Source organism: Seriola aureovittata, chromosome 6 (genome assembly GCF_021018895.1).
Source record: "Seriola aureovittata isolate HTS-2021-v1 ecotype China chromosome 6, ASM2101889v1, whole genome shotgun sequence".
Lineage (NCBI taxonomy): Eukaryota > Metazoa > Chordata > Actinopteri > Carangiformes > Carangidae > Seriola > Seriola aureovittata.
This window is the reverse complement of record NC_079369.1, coordinates 459,286-477,500: the sequence shown is the minus strand read 5'-3', so window position 1 is coordinate 477,500 and position 18,215 is coordinate 459,286. Positions and strand designations below refer to the sequence as shown.

The window sequence follows — 18,215 nt, the reverse complement described above, 5'->3', positions numbered from 1 at the left end:
ATTTAACATGCAAAACTGATGGCACTTCTAAAGAATGATTTATTTTTGTAGATTTAACTACACAGAAGTATAAACATTAGACAGATTGAACATCTAGAACAGTAAAATACTAATCTCACATTAATACAGTAATATCAACAATCCCGTAAGGTTAAATATTATAACATTATAACTCATTATAACTACACATAACACACATATAACTACATTAATGCGGATCCACTATATTGTTGCTGAAGTGAGAATGCATGACTGTTTTTATAATGGACTATTTTCACACTGTGTTATTGTATGTTAAAGTATCTGAATACTTCTCCCACCAGCCATCAGACAGGAAGCACAACAACACAGTCCTGACACTTATACACCTGTACATACAAGTTAGCAGCAGGTGAATGACAACAGTAATGTTGACCCAGGTGTCCTGTGTATCTGTACCTGTAATAACCCGCTCTACACCTTTACCTGATCGTGCACTTTGATGTATTTGTGCAGCACGCCGCACAGTCTGTTGTAGTCTCCGTACCACTCAAACGCTTTGTCCGCGCGCTTCTTGAAGAACTTCTCCCAGTACTCTGCGGAGCTGAACTCCTCCGCGGAGCGCGGCAACAGACTCATGGTCCACTGCAGCTGTTAAATCACCTGAACGTGTCGGTTTACGGAGTCACAGCCCGGTTACAGCCCGGTTACAGCCCGGTTACAGCCGGTCCTCCACATGGCACTTCACACTGACTGTTCTACCCGGACGACATTGTTGGCAGGACCGCTCCTTCTTCTTCCTGTTCCTTGAAGTTTATTGGCGGGTAGCAAACAACGAACTGGTTTATTACCGCCACCTACCGGACTGGAGTGTGGATGGCAGTTCCGCCACTTCCCGGAGATTCGCTGAGGCTGTCAGAGCGGATTTTATTGGCCGTAGCTAAACCGGAAGTTTCCGGTCCGGTATCGTTAGTCGTCCGGGGGTCGCCCATCATGGCTGTTCAGGCTGGACGGTCCGTGGTCTTCGTGACTGGAAACGCGAAAAAACTCGAAGAGGTGAGAGTCAAAGGTTCAGGTTTAGTTTAGAGACTTGGACTTTGATCTTCTCAGTTCTTCTCCAGACGGTTCTCGTTCAATATCTGCACCGAGCACGAGCTGTAATCTAATCCACATCTAATCCACATCTCATGTTTCACCCGTCAGATATATATATATATATATATATTATATATATATATATATATAATATATAAAATACATTCATCCGTCTCTGTTTTCCCTCCACGTCCTGCAGGTCATTCAGATCCTGGGAGACAGGTTTCCCTACAAACTGGTGTCTAAGAAGATTGACTGTAAGTATCCAAATGAGAGCTGAACAGTTAATGGAAATATTATTTTAAAAATTGCGATATCCAGATCACAGGAGCTGCATTTTTATAATAAAGGTAAAATGTGTCACAGCAGGTCCTACAGGAAGCACTGTGCTGCTACTGAGTCTTTTCCTCCAGACACAAGGAAACAGCGTGAAAACAAAAAGCAAAATCTGCTAAAAATAATCATGATATGACTTTTTTTCTACATGTCGTTCAGCCCGAATCAAACCAGCAGAACCTGGTGTAACGGACTGGTACCTGCTCTGTCAGAGGGTGACTGTGTTAAGACTGTTAAGTTCAGTAGAAATGGGTCATAACTGCAGATACTGAGTTTTACAGGTTGTCAGTGAATGTGTTGTCAGTTGTCTCAGCAACCGATGACAGTGACTGGTGTGAGACAACGTACCTGTGATTGGCTGAGAGTGTGGGGGACAGGTAGTTGTTCCTGTCAGGTGGGGAGTGGGAGCAGGTCTGCGGCGGGAGTTGTTGAAGTCAGTTGATGGCGCTGAGATTACTCTGTGGACCAAGTCATGGTTTGTTGTTTTGGCGTTGGCTACGGCTGCAGAAGCCTGTGTTAAAGGAACGAATAAATATGTAATAAAATGTCTGTTTCTTCATCCAGTGCCCGAGTACCAGGGAGAGCCAGATGAGATTTCCATACACAAGTGTAAGGAGGCTGCACGGCAGGTACAGTAACTCCACTGTCACTCAGGTAACTAACGGTGTTTACGTGTGTGTAGGATGATTGACAGACGCTGATCTATGTGTGTGTGTTTGTCACCCTCAGATTGATGGGCCAGTCATAGTGGAGGACACCTGTCTGTGCTTCACGGCTTTAGGAGGCTTACCTGGTCCTTACATGTTAGTAAAACAACCTTTTCATCCATTGAGCCATTTAATCTGCATCAGTGATAATTAACAGTAATAATTACAAATAAACTTTGTTTGTGTAGAAAATGGTTCCTGGATAAACTGAAGCCAGAAGGTGAGTGTGGTGATGAATGAAGTGCTGCACAGTGATTGTACCACAGATCTATAGAGCTGGATGGAACAGCACGGGGAGCGTGCAGCTGCTCTCATGCTGTTCACTGTTTTGTTGTAGGCTTGTATAAACTCCTGGCCGGGTTCGAAGATAAATCAGCCTGGGCTCTCTGCACCTTCGCCTTCAGCGCTGGGAAGGACAAACCAGTACAGCTGTTCAGAGGGAAAACAGAGGTCAGAATCTCCCTCTCTCTCACTGTGTGTGTGTGTGTGTGTTTTATTTATTTTCTACTTACTCCTCTCTCTATTTTTAGGGGCACATTGTGGAGCCCCGGGGTCCTCGGGACTTTGGATGGGATCCATGTTTCCAGCCGGACGGATACGACAAAACGTGAGTGAGGGCTGTGCTTGAACTCCCAGTTCATACCACAAGGGGGAGTCAGAGGTCAACACACCGTCTGTGGACACATAGAATGAATTGCACTTCAGTGACAGTTTCAACAACACACATTATTGTGACGATCTCTTTTACTTTGTACTGTGCATCCATTAATTACTGAGGTTCATCAGTGTGTTAATCTGAAGTTATTGATCATTATTACCGTTACACTCATTATTAATCCCCTCCCTCTCGCCTGCAGCTACGCTGAACTGCCTAAAGAAGTGAAGAATTCAATCTCTCACCGCTACCGGGCGCTGGCTGCCATGTCTGCACACTTCTCTCAAACCAACAACACCTCACCACAGATCAAGAAGAAGAAGCAGCAGGATTAAGTCCAGCTTCAGCTGCTGTATTAAACCTCAGATCATCAGATTCGAGCGTCCAGAGGAAACTCCTTGATGTGACATTTTCTTACTGTTGGCCAGAAGAGTAGAACCGTGTGTCACACGTCTACTTGTGGAATCTGCAGTAGAAAAGCTCCTGCACAAAACAGTCTGTTTTCCCTTGTTTTTAATAAACCTTGCGTTCATTTCTAAATTTCTAATTTCACTTTCTCTTACATGCTGACTGCAGTTTTTTATTAGCTGAGCAGGTGAAGAATATCTTGTAGGTAATATGAAAAGATAGCAGAGACTGTTCTTTTTCTTTGTTCCACAGTGGAAACTGTAAGACTGACAAAGACAGACTTAAAGAAGAGCATACATTAAAAATGGGGGGGGGGGGCCTCCACGGTCCTGATGAGAGCAGCAGACTGGCTCCTGGACGTGGCAAGGGGTTGTTCAGGCTGGAGTCCAAAGAGAGGGGAGGGTCTCTGAGGGAGGAGAGGGGGTGCAAACACAACAGTGATATCAGGGGGGTTTGGGTAATAAATGACCCTGGAGCTGGAAGTCTCTGAGCAGGAACTATGCACACACCTGTGACTGAGGCTTCCCAGATGAACCGGGACGCACAAATAGACTCGTCCTGTGAGAGAAGACTGAAGCGAGTCCTCGTGTTTCACTGAACGCTTCATCGACTTTATTCAACAGATTAAACCCTGCTGGTGAAAAGTGACGCTGCAGCTGCTGCAGGTCATGAAGTGTTGGACCTGCTGGCTCAGACTCTGCTCTGGTCAGGAAGCAGCCAGTTGTGAGGAGAACAGGAAAACTGGATTTGTCTTCATCACTGAGACGTCACTTCACCTGTCAGACAAGGGTTTTTTAGCAGGACACGGAAGATGAGTGTCAGACTTCAGGTCATTAGAGGTCAAAGACACGGCGCTGTGGAGGCATCCCTCCTCTTCCTCTGTGACTCAGAGAAAACACTGGTACTGTCAGAGCTGCAGCGTTCAGCCTCTGCATTTCAGAGAGTTGAAAGGTTTCAGATTTACGATGTTGGATTCTAAAAGAAAAGCAGTTTTATGGTTTTTCTGACTGGACAGTTTCCTCTCCTCTTCCTAATGCCATTCTGCCCTTTGTGCAACATCTGGATCAACATCAGTCCTGGGTTCTTGTGATACATGCTCCAGTTCTAACTACACACATTTACTAGAATTTACAACAGCTGTTTTTTAATTTGGTACATGAGATTTCTACATGTTTCTACATATGTTTCACAAAGAAACACAATTTTTAAGGGAAAATGAAATGATTTGAACCTAGGACTTTACGATTAACTTGTTTCTCATGGCAACAGAGGTGCAAGAAGTCTGCCACTGGTTCCACACAACTACATATTTAATAAACTCAGTCTCCGTAGGAATCTCTGCACCATTACCATTTTTTTCTCCTTCAACTGAAACAACTTGACAGAAACAGTCATTCTTTTATTCTCATGCTTTGAGACGGCTGCACCACAGGCAGCCCAGCAGCCTCTCTCTTATAGACTGTTGTCAGGACTTGGACAAACAAGACGTGACCCACAAGACAAAAACCTTTCCCGCTCATCAGGTCACACAGGATGTTTGCAGATTTTATGACAAACAGAACAAATATGAGTGTTTGTCTGAGGTAGGCAGGAAGAGACGACGTGACACCGTGGATTTGTGGTTAATGAAGGAATGTGCTACGCAGGGACGCCTGAGAGGGAAGGATGCCTGACTCCATGAGACCTTAATCCGTCATGATTGCACCAGAGGATGAGGAGGGTTTGATGTGGCTTTGGGGAGACAGACTGTGCTTCCTCTTGTTTGTTATGCAAGACTTACCTGAATTCCCCAGTTGAGTTTTATTCAACAGCAGCCATTTTTCTTCAAGTAGCTGCACATGTTACTGAGGGAAAATGGCTTGAGACTTGCATCTGAAAGGGCTGGTTTGAACTTCAAAGCGACGATTAATAAAGTCCATTTCTTATTCCATAAATTTTCTTCTTCACCAAACTGGCCTCTCCAAGTTTCAGGATAATGAATTATTCCACCATGAGGCCACTGCAGTCAATGATGGAAACAGTCGACCTAATACATAATCCTGCTGGGACTCGCCCTCTCAATTTTCACTGTTTATGACCAAACCTAAGTCCGACTGAAGACACTGAGGATCCATGAATATTACCTGTGTTTTAACTGCACCGGAGGGAAGCATCTCATTTCACCCCCAACCTTCTGACCTCTACCATTACTCTTTATTACCATGTCACTGTAAAACAATATAGAGATATCAGCAGTGCAGCACAAAGTTGGGTGTTATTAAATTATCATTTGGTGGCCTGTGAAGTTTGTGGTTCTGCTCTTTGTCAGCTGCATGTGTCAGCATGAAAACACACCTGAGGATGGTGGCAGTAGTTTGGGGTGAGATAAAAGAAGACAGGCAGAAGGGTGGAGGGAGGAAATGCTTGAGTGGGGCGGAGAAGGCTGGGCGAGGGGGAATGTGGTGGGACACAGGTGGAAAATCAAATGTCTGACATTGATACAAATCTCACATTTCTCTCAGGTGCACACCTTCACAGGTAACAGAAATGCCTTGAAAAATGTGATTTTATTTATCTGTTGGAGTTAGATCCCCCCAGTACAGATCATTTTAAAACACATTCAACCTACAAACATCTTAATTAGCGAAAGATAATGAAAAATGAAAAAGATTTTTTCAATTACATCATGAGATATTGAGCTGTCAGTTCATTTTAACTGCTTAAATAAAGTCAACTTTAAAGGCAGAACAGAACATGAACTCCTGTGTCAGGGCAGGAGAAGGGCCGCTTCCAAAACTGTTGGGACCCAAAGAATGCCTCAGGCCAGATGCTTGTGGGGCCCCTAGAGAAACAGTCCTATAGGGTTTAGTGTGGCCTGTCATAGAGTTAGGGTTAGGGTTGTGTCACAGAGAGAGACTAGATGTCTTGGTGGTCATCAGGTCAGCAGCAGTTGCTCTATCCAAACAGCCCAGGGTTGTGCAGAGTCAGAGTCTGCAACAAGCGCTGGAAGTCCTGCACCGTCCACGGCACCCCGTGTGTCCCCGCAGCAGCTGCACTGCTGCTGTCAGGGCTGATACTCTGCGGGTCATTGAAGGTGATCAGGACCTCTGTGGAGAACTGGGGCAGGCGGAACAGCCCCAGGTGAAGGGTCACTGTGTTCCTCGCCTCTTCGTTGAACTTGGATACACACTGTGTGCCAGTGAGCGTCCAGGCTGAGCTGCACTCTGACAGGGACACATCGGATTTGGGAAGAGCCACAACGCTGGTCACCTCAAAAGCACCTAGCTCCAGAGATTTGTTACTGCCCGCGATGTCCTCAAAGTGATACCTGGGGGAGTCCTGGTCTGCCACCTGCCCCTGGTACTCCACCAGCTCAACTATGAGGCTCTGGTCGGTGTGTGCGTGAGCAAATACCTCCTGGTTGTCCGGGATCTCCCTCAGCTCACTGATGTCCGTGGCGCTGCGGGGGATGACAGCGGACAGCGCTCCTCCAAACAGCGGGTGAGGAGGCTGCTCGGCGCCGCCTCCGGCACTCTGCATCTCCCTGTGGGGACGGTGAGCGGCTCGGGAGGACGAGAACAACCACGGAGGCCGGTTTCAACCACCTGCAGGTACACAAAGAACTCCAGCGTTAAAAACATGAAACCGTCTCTGAGGACACAACCGTTCATTCATAAATTCAGCCTGATTTACACGCGGCTTACCAACTGGTCGCTAAGCGTGTCTTCTCTTCCGGTAAAAGTTTATCTTCTTCCTCTACGGTCCAATTCAGGCGGCATAGACGCATGTCTGGCGCGCTGCTACCATCTACAGGTGAGGCACAGAACCTCCCTAAAACAGGCGGTGGAGGAATATTCAGATATTTTATTTAAATAAAACTACGTACATCAGCGTCAAAAGACTGCAATTTAAATAAAAGCCATGAATTTAGATTTTTATTAAATTAAAATGACACAAGAAGCACAATGTGCTTAAAGTATTAGAAGCAAAAATAGCTCCTAATACATATTATAATACTTAAGTACTTAGTGATTAACAGCAGCTTTAGTTATCAAATAAATTAACTGGAGTAAAAATACAATATTTCCTTCTTACATTAAAAAATAAAAGTACCATAAAATATGAGTTAATACTCAAGTCAAGTATAAATAGAAGGTTTACTCAAATAAACGTGTATTTATTTATTATTATTATTTTATAAACGTTGTATATTTCTATGAGCAGCTGGAATATTTTCTGTCTAAAGAAAAACAATGACGATGAAATAAAATATTTGTGTCACACATCTGCAGCACCTCTCTCCTCCAGCTGTTTGTGTACATTTCCCGGTCAGCTGATTCAGACTGAGGGGGAAGCCGACTGCTAGCATCCATAATGACAATCCCGTCTCATCGCCCGGACATCCGTTTGAAATGAATCACACAAACCCGTAAAAGCCACCGAGAAGCTTGAAACCCCCCCGGACTAACACCCGAGTCTCTGCGTGTTTGTCTTCACCAGCATCGAGGGTCGGATCCTGTGGGACAGCTGCAGGTAGCTAGCCGCGTTAGCATCCTTAGCTTAGCTTAGCTTAGCTTAGCGGGGTAGCTAAATTTTTCAGTGAACCAAGCGGCCTGTCTGAAACAGAGAAATTCGCATGTAGTCAGCCGTGTTAAGGTCAGAGATGGTCATTCTTCTTCTTTAATCACTGTGGTGGAGCAGCGTGTTGTTCAAGTGTCGTACACCACGACATTCTGCCGTGTTTGCTGTTTAATTGTGACTAACAAGTAGCTCAGCCAGCTAGCTACCAGAGGCTATGATGTGATTCCAGCTGTGCTCCAGAGATGTCACATTCATTTTCATACCAGCTCATCTCCTGAGATTTAATTTGGAGCTTAAAGCTTTTAAATTAGTAAAGCTAAAAATAGCCAAACTCCTCAGAGGAGGCTCCATCCTGTGTTTTCTCTTTTCTTAAGACAGAGTAGTTTAGATTTGCATTAGCATTAAATTACATTAGTATGTATTTAAAGTTGCAATCCATAAACTGACAGAACCTACCCTGGCATCACACTGTCTGTAGTTTTAATGTGAATCTAATACTGTTTTTATGGAGTGTACCTTTTAAAAATCCCTCTCTCGTAATAGACTTGTCATCCTTCTGCAGCCCTAACCTGTTAGACCTGCTTCTTCTTCTCTGTCTCTCTCTGTGTCTCTTCATGCTGTCGCTGCTTCAGATAGAGCCTTGTCCCCTGCTCCTCCTCTGTTAACTGGACACGTCCTCTCTCCTGGACACTGTCAGGTCTTTTTCCTTCAGCAGTGCCAGAGAAGGACGCTGCTGAGAAAGCCTCAGTGTCAGACTGAACTGGATTCAATGGTACAAGTTGTATTGTAGGACTGAGAGTGGTGTGTGTGTGTGTGTGTGTGTGTGTGTGTGTGTGTGTGTGTGTGTGTTGTGTGTGTGTGTGTGGGTCTGGTGATTACCTTTAGGCCTGAGGATCACATGTTGTTCACTTCAGTGTCACAGAGGCGCTTTACTGTTGTGTTTTGTCGCCCTGTTTGGAACATGTAACGCCCAAACACACACTCGAGGGGGTGTCAATGGAGGAACAGTGTGTTTTCCACATCTGACATCGTAGAGTTCTTCACCCAAAGGCACACAGAGCGATGATGACATTTCCTTTCACAGCTCAGAGACTGACTGCATAAATATTAAGAATTAAGACATCTTGAGAGGATATCTTCATAAAGCTTGTGTTTCTGTTAGCTGATGAGGAATTAAACCGTTTTTACAGACAGCAGGTGTCTTTACATGGTCCATCTGAAAATTAAACTGCAGAGGAAATGAAAGAAGTCGGCTCTGTGACTCATAACAAAGTCAGCCTGTCTAACAGGAAGCGTCTGAGTCCTCCTCAGATTCCTTGAGGATGACCAGTTTCATTTATTCAATCATTACTAAACCAGTGAATGTTGTTGTCATGAGTAAAGTTTAGATTTACAGTCTCACTCAGCTCATACACTTTGTCCTTTGTTCTCCACACTCTATTCCCAGACACGAGCTGGCTGCAGCTCTGCCTGTGATTCAAATCACTTCCACCTGCCAGTGTTAAAGTGCTCTCACTCAGCAGGCTGCCAGCACTGAGTGCAGGTGTCCGAATGTTTGTGTTCAGGCTGTTGCACAGTGCCGCAGGCCCTAACGAATCTTCTCCTTCTGTCCTGCAGAGGGAGCCAGATCGGGAGGAGCAGTCTGAAGCCAACATGCCCCCCAAGTTTAAACGACACCTGAATGACGACGAGGTCACGGGATCTATTCGCAGTGAGAGGGTGAGACACAGACGGAAGGATTTATGGTCAGGACGTAGAGGACAGTGAGAGAATGTAATAAACATGTCCAGAGTCAGAAAAGGTCGAAAGCTGTGAGATTAATTCTGTATCATATGAATCTATTGATCACTTTTCATCATAGAAGTCCATTGGATTTAATTTAATCAAAACATCTCAGTCAGAAACAGATGTTGGTTGAAGATGCAGATGTTGCCGTTAGAACTAATAATGAGGGAGAAGAAAAGGAGAAACCTCTGGGGGGGGGGGGGGGGGAGACGACTCCTGTGGCCAAACGTCTGGTTTTAATCAGAGACATCACCCCTGACCCCACCCCCCATGTCCTCTCGCTGATCCTTCACTTTATTCTGTTTCCTCTGTGTAATCTATTCATTTTTATGTTGAACTGGGATCAAAGAGAAGCTTATGAGGAGAACAAAATGATCCTTTCCACCTACCATGCCCCCCCCCCCCCCCCCCCGATAATAGATAACAGCTCCCTTCATGTTTCCCATCCCAGGCAGTGGAAAGAAAGAAAGAGGTCGCACAGGAGGAGGCTGTTAGAGCCTCCACTTATAAAGCTCTTTATGATCATGTGGCCTCCATGCCGCAGCCTTTCAGCAGATGACAGTGTATTTACTAGAAAATAAATGTCTCTGTTGGCATGCCATGGACTGGCAGCTGGTAATCTGTGGGGTTTCCTCGAGGGGGCCATGGATGGTAGATGTGATTATCATGACTCAAGGTTTGGAGATTCAACTTATGTGGCAGCAAGACACTAAACTCTCCTCCTGAGTTTGACTGCAGCAGCCTGGAGGGATTTCAGTGTCTAAACTACTTCTGCCTCCTGTAATCTAAACGTGATTAATGCTGCTTCCAAACCCGTGCACCAGCATGCTGTAGGCACGCAGTGTTTGCCTCCATCCTTCAAGAATCTCAAGTAAAGATGCAGAGCTTTCTTTCCCAGTAGCAGTGAATATATTCTGGCTGTTTGCCATCCAGTGAAGAACAGACTCTGACTGTCTCCTCCTGTGATGATTTAATGCAGCTGTCCTCACTAAGTCTCTATGAATAGCAGTGTTTTTGTGAGGTAATCTGCCTGAAGATATCAGAAATGCCTCTATTCTTCTACCACAATGTGAATGTCCATTTTAGGTTCTCAGCAGACTGATTGGATGTTTCAGAGTCTTTCAGAGGAGGAAGAGTTTTTATTGAGGTTTGGCAAACAGAGCAGCAGAGACAACAGACCTTTATTGTTAGTCATAATGTCCTAAGTGCAGTTTAATAGTAATAATGCTTTTGTCCATTTCTGCCTTCTGAAAAAGCTCCTATTGATCTGCACATCAGCTCTGTGACAGTGTTGTCTCTGTGTCAGCAGCACTGGTTGTGAGGGTTTGGTTCTGGTGCTGGTTTGAACCGGATCTGGAAACGTTTCAAACCCAACAATACTTTATTCTGTCCCCTTTAAACCTTTTCGTCTTTGTCCACAACCGAGGAATCAGTGACACACTGTAGGTGGCGGGGCGATGTCATCACCACCGAAACCCACAGTTGTTACCAGGCAACCAGAATGAAAAAAGTTTGAAAATCAGTGTGGTGGTTCCCAGTCCCGACACGGACACTGGCCCCAGAGCAGGAGGAAAGCTTAGTGAAGACACTGTCCCAGTCGACCCAGCTCCCCTCCAGACTGTCCTCATTCAACATCTAGCGCTTATCCTCATCTGACCTCTGACCTTTTCCTTTTTTACAGAGGAACCTGCTGGAAGAAGATTCAGATGAGGAGGAAGACTTCTTTCTGTGAGTCTGTGCACGGACATATTGTATTCAGGCCCTGAGTTTAGCCATTTTTTAGCCATTTTATACTGTGGAGTCACAATTAAAGCTCCTCCAGTGTAAAGGTGTGTGTCCATGTGTAGTGTGATTATAGATCAGCTCTAGCTTCTATATTAATACTGTGAAAGTATCAAAGCCTCAGTTCACAGAGAAATGCACACAGCCTGTATTCAGAAACTGAGCCTTAAAACCAGCCGTCAGGACTTCTGCAACTTTGTGATGTCACAACGAAGCAGTCACCAAGCCCTGCCCACCTGAGTAAACAGTCAGCCAATCAGAAGAGAGGAGGCTCTGAGCCTCTCATCTGATTGGCTGACTGGCTCACCGACCTGTTGTTACTAGAGCTCCAGAGAGAAGCCTGAGAGAGGAGATGGTTTTTATATCTTCTGATGGATCAATACTTTAAATGAAACACAGAAGAAGAAGAAAATATGGAGCCTTAAACTAAAAAGATGAGAGCAGTATTAATAGTAACAAATGAGGATCGCTTAAAGCAGAGAACCCAAAGTCAACAGTGAAATAATCTGCTGCAGTTGAAAGTTCCTACTTTAAATGAGTAACTTTGGCTTGGGCTTGTGTTTTCCAGGCGAGGGCCCACAGGACCCAGGTTTGGACCTCAGAACGACAAAATCAAGCAGTAAGTACTCACACATTCCTTCTTACAGCTCAGAGCCAGAGGTCAGAGCTGTATTACCAGCACTCTGAAGTTTTGGTGTTGGTGTTATGTAACCGTGCCTCGGCATGTTTACCAGAAGCTGTGGTCATTAGCCGATTGTGTAAGAGGACCGGTGCTGTGCAGGTTCATTGTGTAACCTCCCCGGGACGCCTCAGTCCCTCTGCACTCTGTTTCCACACGAACCTCCAGTCGTGACGGCCAGAGAACAGAGGAGGTCATTGTTGAGTCGGACTGGCAACCACACTTGTTTCTCCACACTCGCCTCATCCTTACAGTTTGTCATCGTTGTGAGCACATGAAACCAGATGCCACCATCACTGATTCTGGAAATGTCGTACTCACGGGGCTCCTGCTCCTCACCTGTCTGTCTGAACCTGAAGCTCTGAGGTCAGGTGGTAAGGTCAGGTGGTAGTGAGTGTTTGTGGCGGCTCCTCCTGGTCTGAAATGATCAGTGGAACGGTGCTGATGTGATCATCTGTTAGAGGAAATACACTCCTCCACTGCCCCCGCCCTGCTGAGCCTGCGTCCCTCCAAGAGTTACTTTGAAATAAGAGAATGAATGAATGAATCCATCTGTCCATCCAAGAGTGACTGAAGTCACACCATGCTCAGGTGTGAGCAGTGTGAATGAAGCAAGGATTGGAGTGTAATCCTGCAGATACCAGACAGGTGCAGACAGGTGCAAACAGGTGCAGACAGGTGCAAACAGGTGCAAACAGGTGCAAACAGGTGGCAGCGAGGCCCAGAAGCAGGCAGCTGGCAGCAGGACGCGGCTCGATGCAGAGAGGAGGATATTGTTGGAATAAACAGGTGTTTGCTGCCGAACTGATGATTCATGTCTGTCACTGATGATTCTGTGTGTCACACCGACATGTGTCCTCAGGGTGCAGTCGCAGGTTGATGAGGTCATCGACGTGATGCAGGAGAACATCTCCAAAGTGATAGAGAGGGGTGAGCGTCTCGACGACCTGCAGGACAAGTCAGGTGAGTCTCACCAAGAGTGTGTGTGTGTGTGTGTGTGTGTGTGTGTGTGTGTGCATGTGTTTGTGTGTTTGTGTTTGTCTTAATGTTTAGCACACGTCTCTGAGGAGTGTTGCCTTCACTGTCAGTCAGATTATTTGGGGATTCGACCCGTAAAATTTCTGCAACGTGCAACCGATTAAAAAAACAAAACAAACAAAATAAATAAAATATTTGTAAATGAGGCCTAATGATCTAAATGTACCTCAGGTTCAGGTTTTGGAGCTTCTGTGGCTCAGGAGGTAGACGGGGTCGTCCACCAATTGGAAGGTCGTGGTTTGATTCCCAGCTTCCCAGCAAGTGTCCTTGGGCAAGACACTGAAACTCAAACTGCCTCCAGTCTGTCATCAGTGTGACACGTATGTTAGTGGGAGAACAGTGCTATATAAGAGCTGTGTGAGTGGGTGAATCTGGCTTCCATTGTAAAGAGCTTTGACTGGTCAATGAGACTAGAAGAGAGTTGTATAAACAGCTCTCTGCAGTTTGTATATGAGAAAAATATTTTGAGTTTAGAAATGTTCAAGAGAAAAAAGTCAAATGAAGGAGCAGCAGACAAATGATCAACAATCTGAATGAGGTGTTTAGAGGCAGCTGTGTGTTCTGTCTGAGTGAATGAGCTTCAGCTACAGTCTGTTATTCAGGCTCTCAAATTAATCACATAACAAGGAGTTTGTATTAAACGACGGCTGCAGCTAACGAGTTCCAGATTCTCAGGAAACATCTGACGGTGATTCTTCAAATGTCTCGTGTTTTATTAGAGAGACATTAAATACATGACAAAAAACATTTTTGAAGCAAAAGTTTTGCTTGAAAAATGACTGAAACCTGATCATTTCATTATTAAAAGAGAAATTAATGGACAAATTATTGTAGCTCTACATTAAACCTTGTAGAAATATGTAATATAGTGTATGTAACACTGTAATGACTGTGGTCCAGCAGGACTGAGGCTGTGTGGGAGCTGCTGCTCATAAATACTCTCAGTTCACTGCACAGGTGAGTGATGAGGCCAGGTGTGTGTCTGACAGCTCCTACGCTCTCACTCACACATATATGAAGCAGGTGTGTGAAATGTGTCACGCTCTCACCGTTACACAACTTCACTCACATGTGAGGCTTCCAACAAGACACGCACAGGTCTCCTCCTCCTCCTCTCCTCCTCCTCCTCCTCCTCCTCCTCCTCCTCCTCCTCCTCCTCCTCCTCCTCCTCCTCCTCCTCCTCCTCCACTGATGAAGACATGAGAGTGAAGTGCTCCTGGCTGTTGGCAGTATCTCATGATGACATCCACACAGATGTCTTTGTCTCTTTGTCTCTGTCATGTTGACCAGCCAACCAAGACAATGAGGCACATCTGGAACACATCAGTTTGTGCGTGTTGTTGTCTGTGAGCAGGATCATTTCCTGTGACTGACTCTCTCTCTCTGAGCCGTGTGCAGGTAGCCTGTCGTTAAATTCCTCAGGATTAACGAGCATCTTGTCAGAGGCCTCTCTTTGTGGAGGCGAGCGCTGGTCAACAGGCACGTGGACGTGGAGACAGCAGACACATGATGGACACAAAGACTCTAAAGAGGGAAGGGGCTTGGGAGCGGGAAGCTTCCTGTTAACATGCATAAACATCAAGTTAACAACAGTATCCAGGGGACAGAGAGGGAGGAGAGGGACATCACAACAAGGAGAGGAGGGAGGACGCTGGAGAGAATGTGCTTTTTCCTCCACTGTGCACAAATTTGGCAGCTGAAGACTTACATAACTCATTCTAACTGCACATGCACAACACAGGGCCAGAGCCGGAGCCTCCCTACAGCACCAGAGTGAGACAATAACCAGATTACTGTTTACCTGCTGATTAACACATGCTTCTTCTCCTCCTCCTCACGTGTCGGCGTCTTTGCTGCGGTCACGTGACGCTGCAGAGAGCCTATCAGACAACGCGTCTGCCTTCAGTAGCCGAGCCAAACAGCTGCACAGGAGGATGTGGTGGAGAGACATGAAGGTGTGTGACACTGTCTCATTCATTATCTCTGATGTTGTTCTGTCCGGTGTCGGACGGGAGGAGTGGCTGTAACATGTCATTTCTTCCACAGATGAAGATGATCATCGCCTTGGTCGTGGTCGCTCTCCTGCTCATCATCATCAGTGAGTGTCAGACTCAACAGCCCAGCACCTTCTGAGTTCACATCATCCTCCCTCTAAATGTTCCCTCTTCTCGTCTCTTTCAGTTCCAGTGATCCTGCGATATCGCTAATGTCCGACGAGGAGGATGAGGGAGAACCCCGCTCTTCCTCTTCTTCCTCTCTCTCTCTATATATATCTCACTGTCTCTCCTCTGCACACAGTCCTCCACTTCAGCTAGGGGGTGCCAGTCGACCTCCCACACCCTCCTCAGTACCGGCCTGTGTACCCTCAAAGATCTGGCCTCCACTCGCCCTCAGTACAGATCTTACTGTGGGTGTTCCCGCTGAAACCTGCTCTGAGATCAGTTCTGAGGCTCGGTTTGAGCGGGAACACGGCGGGTGAGAAACGGGGAGATGTTTGAAATGCAGTTTAGGAGAAAACGCTGACTCTCAGGAGCGGTCCGTTCCATGACACATATCACGTCGGGCCGCGGCTCTGCTCTGACAGCAGGTCCTGTACGTTGCATCATATAGATCCATACTGTAAAGAAAGTTTAGCCTCATGTAAAGACGCTGTAACATCCACTGGATGAAGCTCAGATGTCTCCAGGGTTCCTCCTGCGCTCTCCTGCAGGACGATGAGGACGTTTAAAGGGAACATTTCTCTGTCTGACAGGAGCGAGGGAACATCTGAGGTTCATCTGCTGCGTCGCTTTTAATCATCAAAAAACTCTCTGACAGAAAACTGATTTCACTCATCAGATCCGTTTCCTCCTCTCTGCTCAGAGGGTTGGAGAAAGGACGAGAAAGGAGCTGCTTTCTAACATTATTCTCACTCCATTCATTTCCCCTCCCACCAACCTCCTGACGGCGTGTTGAGCCGCACAGCACGACCACTTTAAACCAAAACATCCAGGTTATGAATGTCTCCTCCCACGCTGCACGCCGAGCCCCTCAGCCTCCTCCTCACTGGTGCTGAGCTCTGGGCCGGTTTGGTCACGGCTGTCCTACTTCCCTGCTTGTGACATTAAACTGTCTCTCACGCTGCAGAAGGTTTTAATACCGCTTCTTTTTTTCCACTGTTTCTAAGTTCTCATTCTGCTGGTCGCTCTCCGTGGTGCTTCGTTTGAACGCTGGTGTTCCCGTCGCCGCGGACGGGACACGTGATCTCTCTGTACTGTCACATCATGTTTATAAAGGGGTGATGTCAGTGATGCAAGCTGTGAAACAAACATACTGTAGGTGTCATTGTGTCTGGATTAATTAACTGTATAATACAACTGTCATTTTATTTTAATGTAATTTATTTTAGCTGTAAATATTGATTCTGTAATGATGTACAATATTCTGGCATTGCATTGGAAGACTGATATATTGATTCTTTTTGCTCTGAAATAAAGTGATTTTAAAGGGCAGTGGTTTTAAAGCTCCATGTTTCTTCTTCTTCTGTGTTTTATTTCAAGTGTTGATCCATCAGAAGATATAAAAACCATCTCAGTGTAGTTTTACATCTCCTCTCTCAGGCTTCTCTCTGCAGCTCTAGTAACAACAGGTCTGTGAGCCAATCAGAAGAGAGGAGGCTCTGAGCCTCTCTTCTGATTGGCTGACTGTTTTCTGAGTGATCCAATAAAAATAAAGCAGATTTCAGGTAAAAACACTCAGAGAAACCAAATCCTGCAAGGTTTGGATGGTGGGTCCAGGTGGGCGGGGCTTGGTGACTGCTTTGTTGTGACATCACAAAGTTCCAGAAGTCCTGACGGCTGGTTTTAAGGCTCAGTTTCTGAATACAGGCTGTGTGCATTTCTCTGTGGACTGAGGCTTTGATACTTTCACAGTATTAATATAGAAGCTAAACCTGATCTATAATCATAGACTCGCAGAAGAAGAGGAAGAAGAATGAGTGGAAATATAAACAGAGAGAAGACAGAGGGGTTGATGGAAAGAAAGATGACTGGAGGTGAAGAGGGAGAACCTGATGGCCATCTCTCCGCTCTCAGAGCTCCTGAGTTTTCTTTGATCTTGTCACCCGAATCATTTTATTGGTCCGTAACTTCAGTGACAGTGAAGAGTCCCAGGATGGCGCTGAAGCTGGGGGGGTCTGGAGCCGTGAAGCGTTATTGTTCTGACAGACCGGCTGCACGGGACAGGAGACAAAAACCCTCACCGACTCTGTCCTCGGTCCTCTGTCCTCTGTCAGCACAGTGACGTTAAACTGTCCCACAAGAATCTCTGACTTCATTGACCTATGGCAGATGGCCCCAGCCTTCATTTCTATACTGGGGGGGGGGTCGTTTCATCTCGTACACTCCTGTTTGAGTTTTGATAAAGCCTGCACACCATTGGTCGGTTCCTGAGTCCTGCTCAATTGCAGTAAAGTAAAAGGCTGTAAAGTTGTGAGTGAAGCTGTAAAAAGCTCGTTTCCTGGGGGACTCCAGGTTTGACTTTGTCTCTTTGTCTGTGCTTTAATGCACTGGGAGACATTTCTGTCCTCCCTGTCCCCGCAGACACACCCACACTGGCAGCAGAGGATGTTTGCTCCTCAGTTAGGGGCTCGACTGGATGACTTCAGACTCCGGGCGTGGCCGTGGTTACATGAGTCATAAGAGTGAAACTGATGGAGGAGAGCGTCCGGCAGCATCAGTCCCCCCCCCCCCCCCCCACAATATGTGTTTACATGTGGATTCACTCATGTTAATCTTTCATGTGTCACCTTCCTCCCTCCTCATTCATCCGTCCCTCCATCTGCCGACCAATCACACGTCTGTCTCAACCTGCAGGAGGGGGCGTAGCTTCTACAGTCTACACACTTCACCTTGTGCCCCCGTCTCCTCTGCACCCTCTGCCCTCTGCCCTCTGACCTCCCTGGGGGGGGGGGGGGGGGGGGGGGGGGGGCAGGTCAGCAGAGAAGGATGAAGACACACAGAAGAGGAGAAGGAGAGAAGCCAGGCAGAGCGGCCGTCTCACTTTCATATCTTTCATCACGTCTCTCTGAAAATAAACAAGTGCTCATCCACCGTGTCACATGACCGTGAGGCGGGAGGCGGGAGCTGCTGCCTTTGATCGAGAGGCCGACTGCAGCAAATCCACCCGGGCAGTGGGGGGGGGGGGCGAGCTC

At 46.4% G+C, this 18,215-nt stretch overlaps 4 protein-coding genes across 8 annotated transcripts in view; 2 read left to right on the top strand and 2 right to left on the bottom strand.

Moving 5' to 3' along the window:
* The window catches only part of mettl13 (methyltransferase 13, eEF1A lysine and N-terminal methyltransferase), a 7,257-nt gene extending 4,864 nt beyond the window's left edge, over positions 1 to 2,393 (bottom strand). Inside the window, exons 1-2 of one of the 2 annotated variants that reach the window (XM_056378271.1) lie at positions 2,379 to 2,393; positions 1,759 to 1,921 (exon numbers count right to left, since the gene is read on the bottom strand). Coding sequence is in view for 1 of the 2 variants with exons in the window: in XM_056378270.1 (XP_056234245.1) it covers positions 466 to 618 (153 nt within the window). In the remaining variant the exon portion in view is untranslated. Of the gene's footprint in view, positions 1 to 465; positions 751 to 1,758; positions 1,922 to 2,378 lie in introns of those variants that run through there. The other variant, XM_056378270.1, reaches the window with a different exon arrangement.
* Positions 885 to 3,312, top strand: itpa (inosine triphosphatase (nucleoside triphosphate pyrophosphatase)). The gene is made up of 8 exons (XM_056378272.1): positions 885 to 1,035; positions 1,274 to 1,331; positions 1,975 to 2,039; positions 2,140 to 2,213; positions 2,306 to 2,337; positions 2,455 to 2,567; positions 2,648 to 2,724; positions 2,975 to 3,312. Exons 1-8 carry the CDS (start codon positions 973 to 975, stop codon positions 3,105 to 3,107), a joined length of 615 nt encoding a protein of 204 aa, XP_056234247.1. The 5' UTR covers positions 885 to 972; the 3' UTR covers positions 3,108 to 3,312.
* A 2,395-nt stretch (positions 3,313 to 5,707) lies between these two features.
* On the bottom strand, positions 5,708 to 8,424 carry rangrf (RAN guanine nucleotide release factor). 2 transcript variants are annotated; one of them, XM_056378278.1, is made up of 3 exons: positions 8,310 to 8,424; positions 6,864 to 6,990; positions 5,708 to 6,764 (listed from the first exon to the last, which is right to left on the bottom strand). In XM_056378278.1, the coding sequence occupies exon 3, from the start codon at positions 6,697 to 6,699 to the stop codon at positions 6,115 to 6,117; it is 585 nt and encodes a 194-aa protein (XP_056234253.1). In that variant the 5' UTR covers positions 6,700 to 6,764; positions 6,864 to 6,990; positions 8,310 to 8,424; the 3' UTR covers positions 5,708 to 6,114. The 2 variants fall into 2 exon arrangements, with proteins under 2 accessions (XP_056234253.1, XP_056234252.1); XM_056378277.1 differs by lacking the exon at positions 8,310 to 8,424 and adding an exon at positions 7,455 to 7,585.
* Positions 7,552 to 16,515, top strand: vamp4 (vesicle-associated membrane protein 4). 3 transcript variants are annotated; one of them, XM_056378276.1, is made up of 8 exons: positions 8,384 to 8,512; positions 9,358 to 9,459; positions 11,207 to 11,253; positions 11,876 to 11,926; positions 12,849 to 12,949; positions 14,900 to 14,979; positions 15,071 to 15,122; positions 15,206 to 16,515. In XM_056378276.1, the coding sequence occupies exons 1-8, from the start codon at positions 8,510 to 8,512 to the stop codon at positions 15,229 to 15,231; spliced, it is 462 nt and encodes a 153-aa protein (XP_056234251.1). In that variant the 5' UTR covers positions 8,384 to 8,509; the 3' UTR covers positions 15,232 to 16,515. The 3 variants fall into 3 exon arrangements, with proteins under 3 accessions (XP_056234249.1, XP_056234251.1, XP_056234248.1); XM_056378274.1 differs by lacking the exons at positions 8,384 to 8,512; positions 14,900 to 14,979; positions 15,071 to 15,122; positions 15,206 to 16,515 and adding exons at positions 7,552 to 7,692; positions 14,423 to 14,884; XM_056378273.1 differs by lacking the exons at positions 14,900 to 14,979; positions 15,071 to 15,122; positions 15,206 to 16,515 and adding an exon at positions 14,423 to 14,886.
* Positions 16,516 to 18,215: the final 1,700 nt, after the last annotated feature.